Here is a 13,237-nt window from a genome sequence, read left to right as displayed (position 1 = left end):
CTCGCCTCTGTCTCTGCCTGTGACACTCTATTCTTATCTCTATTTCTGTTCTTCCCTCTTTCTCTGCCTGTGACACTCTATTCTCTTCTCTCTTTCTCTTCTTTCCTTGGTCTCTGCCTGTGACACTCTATTCTCTTCTCCCTTTCTGTTTTTCCCTCTGTCTCTGAAACTCTATTCTCTTCTCCCTTTCTGTTCTTTTCTCTGTCTCTGCCTGTGACACTCTATTATCTTCTCTCTCCTTGGTCTCTGCCTGTGACACTCTATTCTCTTCTCCCTTTTTCTTCTTTCCTCTGTCTCTGCCTGTGACACTCTATTCTCTTCTCCCTTTTTCTTCTTTCCTCTGTCTCTGCCTGTGACAATCTATTCTCTTCTCCCTTTTTCTTCTTTCCTCTGTCTCTGCCTGTGACACTCTACTCTCTTCTCCCTTTCTGTTCTTCCCTCTGTCTCTGCCTGTGACACTCTGTTCTCTTCTTCCTATATGTTCTTTCTTCTGTCTCTGCCTGTGACACTCTATTCTCTTCTCACTTTCTGTTCTTTCCTCTGTCTCTGACTGTGACACTCTATTCTCTTCTCCCTTTCTGTTCTCGCCTCTGTCTCTGCCTGTGACACTCTATTCTTATCTCTATTTCTGTTCTTCCCTCTTTCTCTGCCTGTGACACTCTATTCTCTTCTCTCTTTCTCTTCTTTCCTCGGTCTCTGCCTGTGACACTCTATTCTCTTCTCCCTTTCTGTTTTTCCCTCTGTCTCTGAAACTCTATTCTCTTCTCCGTTTCTGTTCTTTTCTCTGTCTCTGCCTCTGACACTCTATTATCTTCTCTCTCCTTGGTCTCTGCCTGTGACACTCTATTCTCTTCAACCTTTCTCTTCTTTCCTCAGTCTCTGCCTGTGACACTCTATTCTCTTCTCCCTTTCTGTTCTTCCTTCTGTCTCTGCCTGTGACACTCTATTCTCTTCTCCCTTTCTGTTCTTTCCTCTGTCTCTGCCTGTGAAACTCTATTCTCATCTCCCTTTCTGTTCTTTCCTCTGTCTCTACCTGTGACACTCTATTCTCTCAACCCCTCTCTCTTGTTTCACTCCTCCTCTCCTCCATACAAAGGGCTGTGCTTGCATTTGTTTGGCATGGAGAGGAGGCAGACAAATTCAGAGAAGCTCAGAAGTGACAAGGAGCTGATATGAGTAGCCAGGGTGACCCATGGACATGTTCTTCTTACCTGCACCCACCCTGCCAGAGCTGAGATCCAGCTGAGCACTGAGGAACAAGGTACAGGGGCAGGTGCAAAGGTTGGGGTTTGGATTTATGGGAGAGTCACTGAGCACTGATCTGGGGTGGGTCGTACATTCTGGAAAACAGATATTTGGGAAACACAAGTGCTGAATTACTATTTCTGATCCCATACATCCCTCACAATATTCCTCAGGGACATTGCCAATTAGAGTTTCCGTGGGGTGGAAGCAGCATCAGCGGTTTGGCACAATATAAGGGACTTGGGCAGTTATGTAGACGTGTAGAGTTGCTTTCCAGTCTACTCACAGTGAGGAACTCAAGCCTACACAAAGCTTGATCTCTTAGTAGCCGAGGTCCAGCAAGTTCAACCTTCTGCCACTCAGCTTTTCTTTGAGAACTTTTGGCCACTGTTGTGACTTTGACAGGTACAGACACAAGAAGCTCTGGACTGCTTGCTATATTGGCACTAACTTGTAATCCCTTAGTGGGGCTTTTTCATCTGCACTGAATCTATAGCTAAGTCTTGTTGCTGACTGGGAATGCTGGGAGATGTAGTTTAGCAACAGCTGGATAGGTTTTTGGTTGGCTTGGGCCGGCTGGTGTATGTGTAGGGGTGGTTTTTAGGTTTTAGCTTTTCACTAAGCAGAGAAGCATTAAAGAGCTGTCAGTGGCAGTGCCCACACTGTGCTGTAATGGCTTCTATACTGTTACATGCTGGTGCCCACATCGTGCCACTTGTTTAACAAGCGAGTGTTGAAGTGCAGAGAGGCTGGAACCTCTTCCCTTCTCCCTAGTTGGCTTCCAGAGCCGAGAGATCAGAAAATGTAGTTTAAAGGTTTATTGTCCTTTACTGCCTCATCCCCAGAGTGGGATTATTGCAGGCATTGGACTATTTGTATCTACAGCTTGACCTTTAAAGGTCTGTGCTAACCATGAGCCCTGTCTGTAACAAGGGATTATTTCCTAAACTGGACATGGGAAACTGTCAGAAAGTCAAGTGGCAGCTTGCAGTTGGTCTTCTATTGCAGTTATAATAAAATCTATATAAAAATAGATAGATAAAATAGTGGTTCCTCTTGTTTTTCAATGTTTCTGCTAATCAATTGTAATTAGGGCACAAAATAGTGGGTCAGTTATACACACAAGTATAAGTGCTCTGACGTCATTCTTTTTCCTAGAAAAATTTCCTAATTTCTTAGAGCAGGCACCCGTCCAGCCTGCTCTAAGAAATGGCAGGTGCCCACGTTAATGCTAGAGAACTGCTGCCAGCCTGGCTTTTATTCCATGGCTCCCCTAGCTGGTTAAATAACCAGCAACAAGCGAGTCACCTTTCTGGATGCCACACACACATTGTCCTTTTATCAGTCCTTAAAGTCATGTAACAACATTTAGATTGTAAGCTCTATGGAGCAGAGGGAGATTTGCTGAGTTAGAGTCCCGGTGCTGTATCAGAACACAGAGAACAGGAGAGATGATGAAGGCAGGAGAGGAGGAGGAGGAGGCACAAGACTGAGAAGACGACAGAGGAGAGAGATTAAAGGGATTCTGTCTTGATTTTTATGATGTAATATTTATTTCTAAATGAAACTGCAATAATTCACTCTAAAATATAAAAGTTCATTCCTGAACCAGTGTGTTTTTTAGTTGTAATATTGGTGTGTAGGTGCATCTCAGGTCATTTTGCCTGGTCATGTGCTTTCAGAAAGAGCCAGCACTTTAGGATGGAACTGCTTTCTGGCAGGCTGTTGTTTCTCCTACTCAATGTAACTGAATGTGTCTCAGTGGGACCTGGATTTTACTATTGAGTGTTGTTCTTATATCTACCAGGCAGCTGTTATCTTGTGTTAGGGAGCTGTAATCTGGTTACCTTCCCATTGTTCTGTTGTTTGGCTGCCGGGGGAAAGGAAGAGGATGATATCACTCCAACTTACAGTACAGCAGTAAAGAGTGGCTGAAGTTTATCAGAGCACAAGTCACATGACTGGGGACAGCTGGGAAACTGACAACATGTCTAGCCACATGTCAGATTTCAAAATTAAATTTAAAAAAATCTGTTTGCTCTTTTGAGAAACGGATTTCAGTGCAGAATTTTTCCCATGGAAGGAGAAGTTAAGAAACTATAGTGTACACTGGTAGGAAAGATTAGAGATGGAGCGGATGGGGGGAAGTGGATTAGGAGGGAGAGCAGGCTGAGATGGAGAAGGAAGAACAGAGAGAGAGGAGAAGATTCAGGGGGTGGTGGCCCCCCAGTTTTATATACAGTGTGTACATCCATAGTGGCTATGGGCATCAGGATTGAATGTATGGTACAGCCATCCCCGGGCACCTGGCAGGTCACTCTGCACAATACATTCCCCAGCTGCTCAGAGAAACCTCCTCCACTTCACAAGTGCCACTGATCCCCCTATAGAGCACATAGTATTCTGTGTCAATCCAGCAGACCATGATCAACTTGAGCAGCGGAGTGGGCATCACTGTAACATGGCAGGCACTCTCGGTACAGGGATACTATCAATGCTTTGATCCTTTCCATGCCAGGGACAGACTTATACATTCCCTATATCTCCAGCCTCTGGCAATAAACTAAGATGACCAGCATTGTCTAACGGCTGGCACTGAGAGGCTGACAGTTGCAGTAGCGCAGGAGAGGAAGGAAAGAGCACTAGGGACAGTACAAGTGCAGTGTTGGGGGGAGCTGGGAGAACAGACCTTATTAACGTGTCATATCCATATAATTCCCTTTCTATTCTGACATGCCAGCGTTACAATACTACCAACGTCACTTATGTACCCAGCGCATGTACAGTAACTCTGTTACGTATAAGTGCAAGTTGTTCAAGCCTGAGCGGAGACATTGGGAAGGGAACATATTTCTCTATGCCATTGAAATTATTATTCACATATGCACAATAGATACGTAGTGGGGTACTGAAAGGAGCAGCATGGTCTCTACGCATTCTACATTATGGCTTCTGAGGGTATATTACATTTAAAGGGGAAGTATAGACTTTTTGTGAAAAGATACCTCTAATCTGATTAAAAGCATGGGATCTGACGTTGGAGATATTGTATTTAAACATTAATGTGTGGCCTGCAGCATATCTGCCTGCTTGTATTTATTATTTCTAGTCCTCTCAGGTCGATCCATAGAGATCAAACCACCCTCCCTCACATTTAATGATGTTTTTGGAGCTCTTGTGAAGTCTGGGGGGCTATAAAAATATCACGGAGGACCATGGTCTCCTGGTGGACAGCCCTACCGTATGCCAAATCAGGAATTTCACTATTGGACCTTGTTATGTTATAATATATGATTACTGTCTAGAGCCAAATAAGAAGCCTAAGGCCTTGTACAAATAGCAGCCCCCCCCTCCCAGATTGGATGTGGCCAAGCTGCAACCTGTAACTGCTTTATGGTGTCTCTGCTGATATAGGAGCTATGTAGGCAAGGTAGGAAGAGACTGAAGGGACAGATAGTAGACAAAAGAGGGGGGATGATAAAATAGAGAAGGGGACAAGAGAAGCAAAGGAGAAGGGATGCGTGGGAGAAGAAAAGTGGGGATGGAAAAGGGGATGGAAAAACAGAGAGATACGTAGCAAGAAGGAGAGCAATAGAAACAGTTGGACAGAAACATGAAAGAGAGAGAGAGAGAAACATGATTTATTGGCAATAAATTAGCCCCAATAGTGCAAGCTATAACACTATATTTATTCTGTAGAATGCTTTACTATACCTGAGAAAACAGCTAGAAGCTCAGTCTGTTTGTTTAGGATAGCAGCTGTCATTTCGGCTGTATGAATTTCTCCCTGCTCACTCATAGCTCTGGGTTTAGATTACAACAAGGAGCAAACTGAGCATGCTCAAGTCCAAGCCCTGGAGGACGTCTGATACAGATGTCCATGTGCAGGCCCAGAGCTGCTCTAAGTACCCATAGACTAAATATATTTAGTGGGCTGGTAGAAGACTATTTGGGCCTCTGAGTACTTGAAATTCCAGGGCCTGGCCATGTGTACACAATAGAAGGAAAGAAATGCTGTTTCCTTTAACAGACAACTCTGCGTAGCATTACTTTGAGGGTTTACTGGTGAAGTTAAAGCAGAGAATAAAGGAGCAGATATAAAATAAAGATATAAAATGGAAGATATAGTTCAACAATAACCAGAGGTGAACCCTTGCTGCATTGGTACTGAGCACAATCATTAGGCCAATGATGTATTTCTGGCAGTCGTTCATAATAACATGTGCACCAATAGTATCCTGCTCTGCTCCCTCTGATTTTCCATGGAATCAATAAAGAATCGTTGCCACCGCCATTAGCCTCTGAACGTTAATTAAATGTTCTATAGTTTAATTAGAAAACACTCCAATAGGGACGGGGGAGCAATCAAGGCGCTGAGGTCTGCATCATCTATATATCGACCACTGTTGAGAAAACCTGCCTCCTGGATCCTCTCCCAATATTACTATATTGTTAACAGACAAGATTTGGATGATTTCCTAGGTGCGTAATGAGAAAAGGGTTGGTACAAAGTAACATTGTGTTTGAAATTAGGCAAATGGTGCATGGAGCCCTAAAAAAAAGGTCCCAAAATGCCCATTTTGTCTTCCAACACCATCACACTCTTTGCATTTCCCATTCAAGTTAATAGAAGGGTTGCAGGGGGTAATTTCACACATCTTGTTTTCCTGATGTACTTGAACTCAGGGTCGGACTGGGCCGGCAGGGTATCGGGGGGAAAAACCCGGTGGCCCTGGTTGTTTTGGGCCCAAGCTCAGTCAGACCCACTCCCTGCACTCCCTCTCCTAACCCCCCTATAAAGTGGACCCGTCACCCAAACAAAATTATCAAAAATCCTATTTTATCATGTTAGTCAAGCAAAATAAAAGCAAAATTAACTTTAATTACACTGTATAAATTATTTGAATATTGTTTCCATCAGTCTGGGAATTCATAATTATAACAAGCAGGCAGGAGCCATTTTGTGGACACTGTTATTAAGACAAGTCTTGTGTCATCTCAGAATCTTGTTTGTGCACCAGAATGGGGGACCTGATGTCCATCCCCATGCCCTGGTTACACAATTAAATGGTTAATAGAACTGGGGGAATGTGGGGAGAGCAGTGATATCTAGGAAGTGCTGAATGGAAAGTGAAAGTAATTGCCTAAGGCATAGAGGAGGGGCAGGCAATATTTGATTGACAGCTGATATTTTTAAACGAGTTTACAACAGCTATGAATGCTTTAATAAAAAAAATATTTAATTTAAGAAGGACTTTTATTATACAGATTTTTATGTCTGGGTGACGGGTCCACTTTAAGACACAGCAGCACCTGAACTACTAAGGTGGACACCTCAACTGTTAGAACATGCTCCAATGTGTCTTATCTAGTTTAGAATGAAGGTGGTACCTCTATGTGCTCCATGGAGAAGAGGTCTCCATGCTATCACAGACCTATCAACCTTCCCAGATGATTCAGAAGTTGCTAGAATTTATACCACCGGTGGGATGAGGGAGTGGCCTGGGAATGGTTGGACATAAGAGGTATGTTCAGGAGCAAGTTATGAGCACAGTGGCTTAAGTACCAAGGTGCAGGGGACACCACCACATTATCTTCTACAAGATTGTGCCACATTTAGACTATAAGGAATTAAGTTATTCTCCAGGGCCCATGGGGCTGTAGTTACGCTATTGCATTGGCCTGACCAACAATCATCTGGATTGAACTACAGGGATAGTCCTTGTGTCCTTGCCTTAACCCTAGTAGGCTCAAGACAAGGACACTTTCCATTCTTATTTGCGCCATAGGTCTAAGTGACACCCATTACATTGAGCAATGTCTACATCTAATATTAGAAGGTTGGACCTTGATGTCAGGTTCTGGGCCCAGTCTGATGTTGCTTTTAGGCATCTGCGCATGCCATGCAAAAGTACTGTTTCTGCCATGAGGGAAGACCCTTGCCATGACCAAGCACCATCTATAAGGATATATTTTACAGTATAGTCATCGCTCTTGTGTATTATAGACAGCTCTCTCCCTAAGTGTCTGTAGGGTCCTTATTTGATTCATTGTAAAGCACTACAAAGATAAACAAAAAAATGATTTCCCTGCTTCCCAGGGACTTTCTACTCGTGGATTAATTTATGACAGTAGTCAAAGGAGACAGCACGAGATGAATATGTTCTGACTGCACATAGGGTTAATACCATTGACTGAACAACATGACATGGCAGTGCACATCACAACTGCATTTAGTAGGATTAGTCCCTATTTATAGAGTGGTCACACACTCTCAGGCATGGACAATCAGAATATGGTATGTACAACATCATTCACAAATACAGACCATTAGAGTCCATGAATGAACGTTCTTTTCTTGGTGACAGTTGGAGAGGGCATTCAGATATGTCATTCCATTGTGTCACCTCCGGTACCTCCAAAGTTGGACTGGCCTCGCAGAGTCCATGCAGAACATGTAGAAAACTTTTTGTCTTCAGAAGAAAACGAGTTGAAACAAGAGAAAATCAATGGAGGGTTGGAGACAAAAAGGAACACCAAGAGCCCCAATAGTGTAAAATGTTTTTACAGGGAGTAATGGTAGAGTAAACAAGTTAATACTCACAAACCAGGGTTACCGATAGGCAACCACTGTATAGGCAGGTGGGGAGATTATCCTGACCCCACTCAGGAATAAAACGTCGCTCTCTGTAGAAAAAGAAAAAGGGGATGATACCCCTCCACTCGGGGTGGACTCGATATAGTAGTAAGACAAAACAGAGGCGCCAAAAGGATAAAAATAGCTAAAACCACTTAAAAACCCAATGGGTAATTCAGAGGAGGTAGTAATGAACTTACCTCCTCCAAGCAGACACCAACGAAAGTGGTAATTTTCAATAATAGTTTATTCACAAAACAGTATTGCAACGCGTTTCGCAGGCATTTGCGCCAAGTTGGCCCAAGGGCATCACTCAGTATCCACACTTCCCCACAATCCGTACAGCTGTATACAATAATATTTTACAAATTTGCCTGTCTCTGTTTTTTTTAGTTGTTTTTGCTCCCGTTCCATATTGCCTGATGAAGCAGGAAATGCCTGCGAAACGCGTTGCAATACTGTTTTGTGAATAAACTATTATTGAAAATTACCACTTTCTTTGGTGTCTGCTTGGAGGAGGTAAGTTCATTACTACCTCCTCTGAATTACCCATTGGGTTTTTAAGTGCTTTTAGCTATTTTTTTAACTATTTTTATCCTTTTGGCGCCTCTGTTTTGTCTTACTACTAAGAGAAAATCAATACTTCACCAAGACAAGGGGAAAAAAATGAGTTTTAAAGTAAAAGTGAATCGGCTATCTCTTTCCAAAATGTCAAGGAACACATTAATCAGTTCTGCCAAGTGTTGGAGGAACCAGAACAAGCTTAGTAATACAAAAAGATTCTTCATCTGCTGCTTTATATGCCAATTATATAAACAATTGCTAGAGACCAGTGGTTCCCAAACTGGGGGGCTGCCCTCCCTGGAAAGGGGGCTTTGCTTGAAGGAAAATGAGGTTGAGAGTTGGGTTTGGGTTTGAGATGTCAGCTCAATGCTTATTTGCTGTATTTAATGTTTTGGGATTATGGCTGAATGATTGATACACCAATATCTACAACGTTATTATGGGCTAAGGGGGCCCTGAGCCAAGACTGATCCTCCAAGAAAGGTCTTGAAACAAAAACATCTGACAACCACTGCTAGTTGTGTAGGACGTAGCTCACAAGCATGGAGCAATGCCTCAGAACATAATGCAGCTAGGCTTCTTTTACTTTATAACTAACTAGTGTTTTTAATGAACATTCATTTATTGTCTTTTGATGAGTCAACTAGATAAAAAATGTGATATTTATTTGGAAATGGGCATTTTTTTTTATCCCACTGTACAATACAAATCAATGAAAGAAGTATTATGATTTTTTCAAAATGCAGATCCACCAGCAGGGTCCATGTTGGAGCCAGATGACTTTGCTGGCCTTGCCGGCCCCTGGAATTCATCCGACCTCAGCCTCTTCAGCCCGGCAAGCATTGTGGTCCCTGTGATCTTCTCCCTCATCTTCTTGCTTGGGACTGTGGGGAACAGCTTGGTGCTTGCCGTGCTCCTAAGAAGCGGGCAAAGGACACACAACACAACCAATCTCTTCATACTCAATCTCAGCGTAGCCGATGTATCCTTCATCATCTTCTGCGTGCCCTTCCAGGCTACCATCTATTCCCTGGAGGACTGGGTGTTTGGGGCTTTCATGTGCAAAGCTGTCCACTTCTTTATCTATCTCACCATGTATGCCAGCAGTTTCACCCTTGCCGCTGTCTCTGTTGACAGGTATGTATGAATCCCTTCAAAGGGCATATTAACTTTCACATTTTGAATCAGAAGTGAGTTATATTATACATAGGAAATCCTATAGGTTATCATCAACGGTTGTAGCGTCCCTTCCAGGGAAAATATCCATAAGCCCTTTTATATTTCCTCCACAAGCCTACAGTACACCTATATAAGTTAGCACTCACTATATTGAATGCTACATGAGAGTGGGACCTTGATATTATCATTTCTTGTGTGTCCATGGGGCCCAGTATGACTTGGGTTCAAGCACTGTAAAAGAACCAATGAAAGTTATAACAATGACCATAAAGGTGCTGTATAAGATCATTCAAAATCAGGATGATGTGGATTTAAAGGACACAGGAAGCCCTGAAAGATATTTTCTTTACTACAATAGAACACTAGAACCAGACTTAAAAGGATACTATTAACCATGTAACATTTCTTTTATTTTGACGGTATCAGGGTAAAGCAGATGTAGTGAATAGTATAGGCACTGAAGGAAGCACAGAACTAGATGATGATGTTCCTTAGCTCCAGGCTTGGCCAGTCTTGCATGGGAGAACTTCATAGCAGGTGTTTGGGGTCTCTGGTGGGGCTGTTACTGCAACCCCAGTCTGCTTGTTGAAGCTGCTGTAAAATTAAGAGTGATAGAAGCAAAAGTAATGGAGTTTAGTGGAAGTATATAGTAGCAACACCAAGGGGCCGATTCACTAACTTCGAGTGAAGGATTCGAAGGTAAAAAACTTTGAATTTCGAAGTTTTTTTTGGGCTACTTCGACCATCAAATGGGCTACTTCGACCTTCAACTACGACTTTGAATCGAAGGATTCGAAGTAAAAATCGTTCGACTATTCGACCATTCGATCGTCGAAGTACTGTCTCTTTAAAAAAAACTTCGACCCCCTAGTTCGCCATCTAAAAGCTACCGAAGTCAATGTTAGCCTATGGGGAAGGTCCCCATAGGCTTGGCTAACTTTTTTTGATCGAAGGAATTATCCTTCGATCGAACTATCTGCGCTAAATCCTTCGACTTCGATATTCGAAGGATTTTAATTCCTAGTCGAATATCGAGGGTTAATTAACCCTCAATATTCGACCCATAGTGAATCGGCCCCCAAGTGTTTTACAGGACAGAGCTTTTTGGAAGTTGTTTTATTAATCCTTGTTTTCTTGTCAGGTACCTGGCAATTCGTTACCCCCTACGCTCCCGTGAACTTCGGACCCCATGCAATGCAATTGCTACCATGGCTATAATATGGGGCCTCTCTGTGGTGTTTGCTGGTCCCTACCTGAGTTACTATGACTTAATGGACTATGAATCCAGTCATATCTGCATGCCAGGCTGGAAGGAGAGAACACGTAAGATAATGGATACCGGCACTTTCATTGTGGGTTATGTGATCCCCGTGCTCATTGTAAGTCTGTCTTACACCAGGACCATTAAGTACTTATGGACAGCAGTTGACCCACTGGAGGATATGTCAGAGTCCAAAAAGGCCAAGAGAAAGGTGACCAAGATGATTATTATTGTCACTGTCCTCTTCTGTCTTTGCTGGCTTCCTCACCATGTTGTGGTCATGTGCTACCTATACGGTGACTTCCCTTTCAACCAAGCCACGTATGCTTTCCGCCTGCTTTCCCATTGCATGGCCTATGCCAACTCTTGCCTCAATCCCATTGTCTATGCCTTGGTTTCAAAGCACTTTCGTAAAGGGTTTCAGAAGGTTTTCAGCTGTCTGCTGAGGAAGAAAGGTCGGAATAAAGTCCATGTGGTCAATGCAGCCAATGCTGAACCAGGGTTTGATGCCGCTTCTTCTGAAATGTCTCTCATTAATGATGGAAACGGAAAAAAGAATGGACATCATGCAGGAGGAAATCACTCTGATTCATCAAGACCGTTGGGAACACCCTGACAGTTTTTTTAAAACATTCCCCCGTGCCTCTAACAAGCCAAATTTTAAGGTTATCATAATGAAGTTCAAGAAGAAGACTCATTTCTGTAAGAGGAATTCTTCTTAAGTGCTGATCTTGGAGATCTTATCTTTTTAAGGACATTTGAGAAGACAGATGGGGAAACAGCCGAATATGGACTACATGTCTTCAAGAGTGTATCTGCGGAAGCATACAGTACTATGTAGATAAACTACAGTTACTTGTAAGCTTTCATGATCCTATAAAACCAAATCCACCCATTTTCTTGAAATTCCTTTCATGACAAGCCCAACACAGTTATAAAGGACAGTATTTTGAGTCACAGTTGTCACCTTCAGCTCCTATATGATGGTGCAACACCTTCCATTGGGATTTTTATTATTATGGTATTTGAGGCAATGTTCAACTCAAAACATTTGTACATTTGTCATTCCTTCCTTCACGTTCCAGGCCTGCCTCCAGGCCTGCCTTGTGCCTGTAAAAACAAAATCATAGACATTGAGTAAAGTTAAGTGCAGAAAACCAAACTGGGTAGAAACAGAGTAAGAAGGAAAACTTTTTATGGAGAAAACTTGACATCTAGAATAGGGGTGTTGCACTTGTGCCACCACAGCTGTTGTACTATAACTTCTAGAATAACAACCTTGAGTAGGACGCTGCCGGTTGGGTTCCTTTAACATAAGGTCAATATAAACATACTACAAACTGTTCACTACAAAGGTCTGTCCAGGTTGGAAGAGATGTGTCATAGGGATGTAGCCATGATGTATCTGCAGATATATGTTCCACCACAGTCTCTGTTCAAGTGAATGGTTGCCTATTGAGTAGTGTGAAGGTAAAGCAGAAGAAGCATCGGACAAATGATGGAATTGTGGGGGATAATCTATAGCCTAGATAATACTTAATAAAAGTGACACACAGTTTCTGAATAACTCACTAGCTGTATTACCAATACAAAGGATCATAACCGATTGCCATGGCTTAGCCCTAGGGGCATTGAAGTTAATTGTGTATATATTGATTCAGAGGAGGAACATGTTTGGTCCAATCACTCTGACCCCAACGGCTGATAACAAAGCCCATGGACTTAATATGTGTTGGGATCTCACATTGTGCTCAGTGCCTTTGAGGACAGTACACCCAACAAATTTTGGTACGCAATAAAAATGTGATCATAGACCCTTAACAGGGTTGGAATTAATGAGCCCCCAGATGGGTCGTGCCTGGGTTGAGAAGGGGCATGTTAGCACAGGTGCTGAGAACAGACTGGGAAAACTGGCAATTTGCAGAGACACAGCCCTTGCACCCCCAGATAATGAGCCCCATTGTGTATTGTGGACTTGAACAAGCATGCCTGAAAATTCAGGTGATTTTTGCAACAGAATAAGAGGTTCATCACATCCTATTATCCTCTCTGGGTTACTGTAACTGTAAAGAAATAAAGATGTTTTCATTTTGCAGACACCAATTAGAGTTTGAACTATCTTTGGTTATTATGTATCAATATTTCTTATTGTATGGTATAAAATGATGTCAGTGCTATTAATATAAAAGAAAGATATTCACAGAGCTCAAGACCACTAGGGCACAACAATGTAGGATGATCCTGTCTTTTTGTGCCCCAAAAATATATCCCTATGTTGCGGCTCTATAAAGTGTCTCAGTTGCGGTGAGCAGCATAACCTGACGCATTTCATACATTTCACACTGACAGCA

At 42.6% G+C, this 13,237-nt stretch overlaps 1 protein-coding gene across 1 annotated transcript; it reads left to right on the top strand.

Moving 5' to 3' along the window:
- Positions 1–788: 788 nt before the first annotated feature.
- On the top strand, positions 789–12,983 carry XB5962511.L (provisional ortholog of galanin receptor 2 L homeolog). The gene is made up of 3 exons (XM_018236682.2): positions 789–1,261; positions 9,193–9,583; positions 10,767–12,983. The coding sequence occupies exons 2-3, from the start codon at positions 9,210–9,212 to the stop codon at positions 11,500–11,502; spliced, it is 1,110 nt and encodes a 369-aa protein (XP_018092171.1). The 5' UTR covers positions 789–1,261; positions 9,193–9,209; the 3' UTR covers positions 11,503–12,983.
- The last annotated feature ends 254 nt before the right edge of the window (positions 12,984–13,237 follow it).

Source organism: Xenopus laevis, chromosome 9_10L (assembly GCF_017654675.1).
Source record: "Xenopus laevis strain J_2021 chromosome 9_10L, Xenopus_laevis_v10.1, whole genome shotgun sequence".
NCBI lineage: Eukaryota > Metazoa > Chordata > Amphibia > Anura > Pipidae > Xenopus > Xenopus laevis.
Note: the sequence above shows the minus strand (reverse complement) of the source record. Positions and strands in the feature narration are given on the sequence as shown.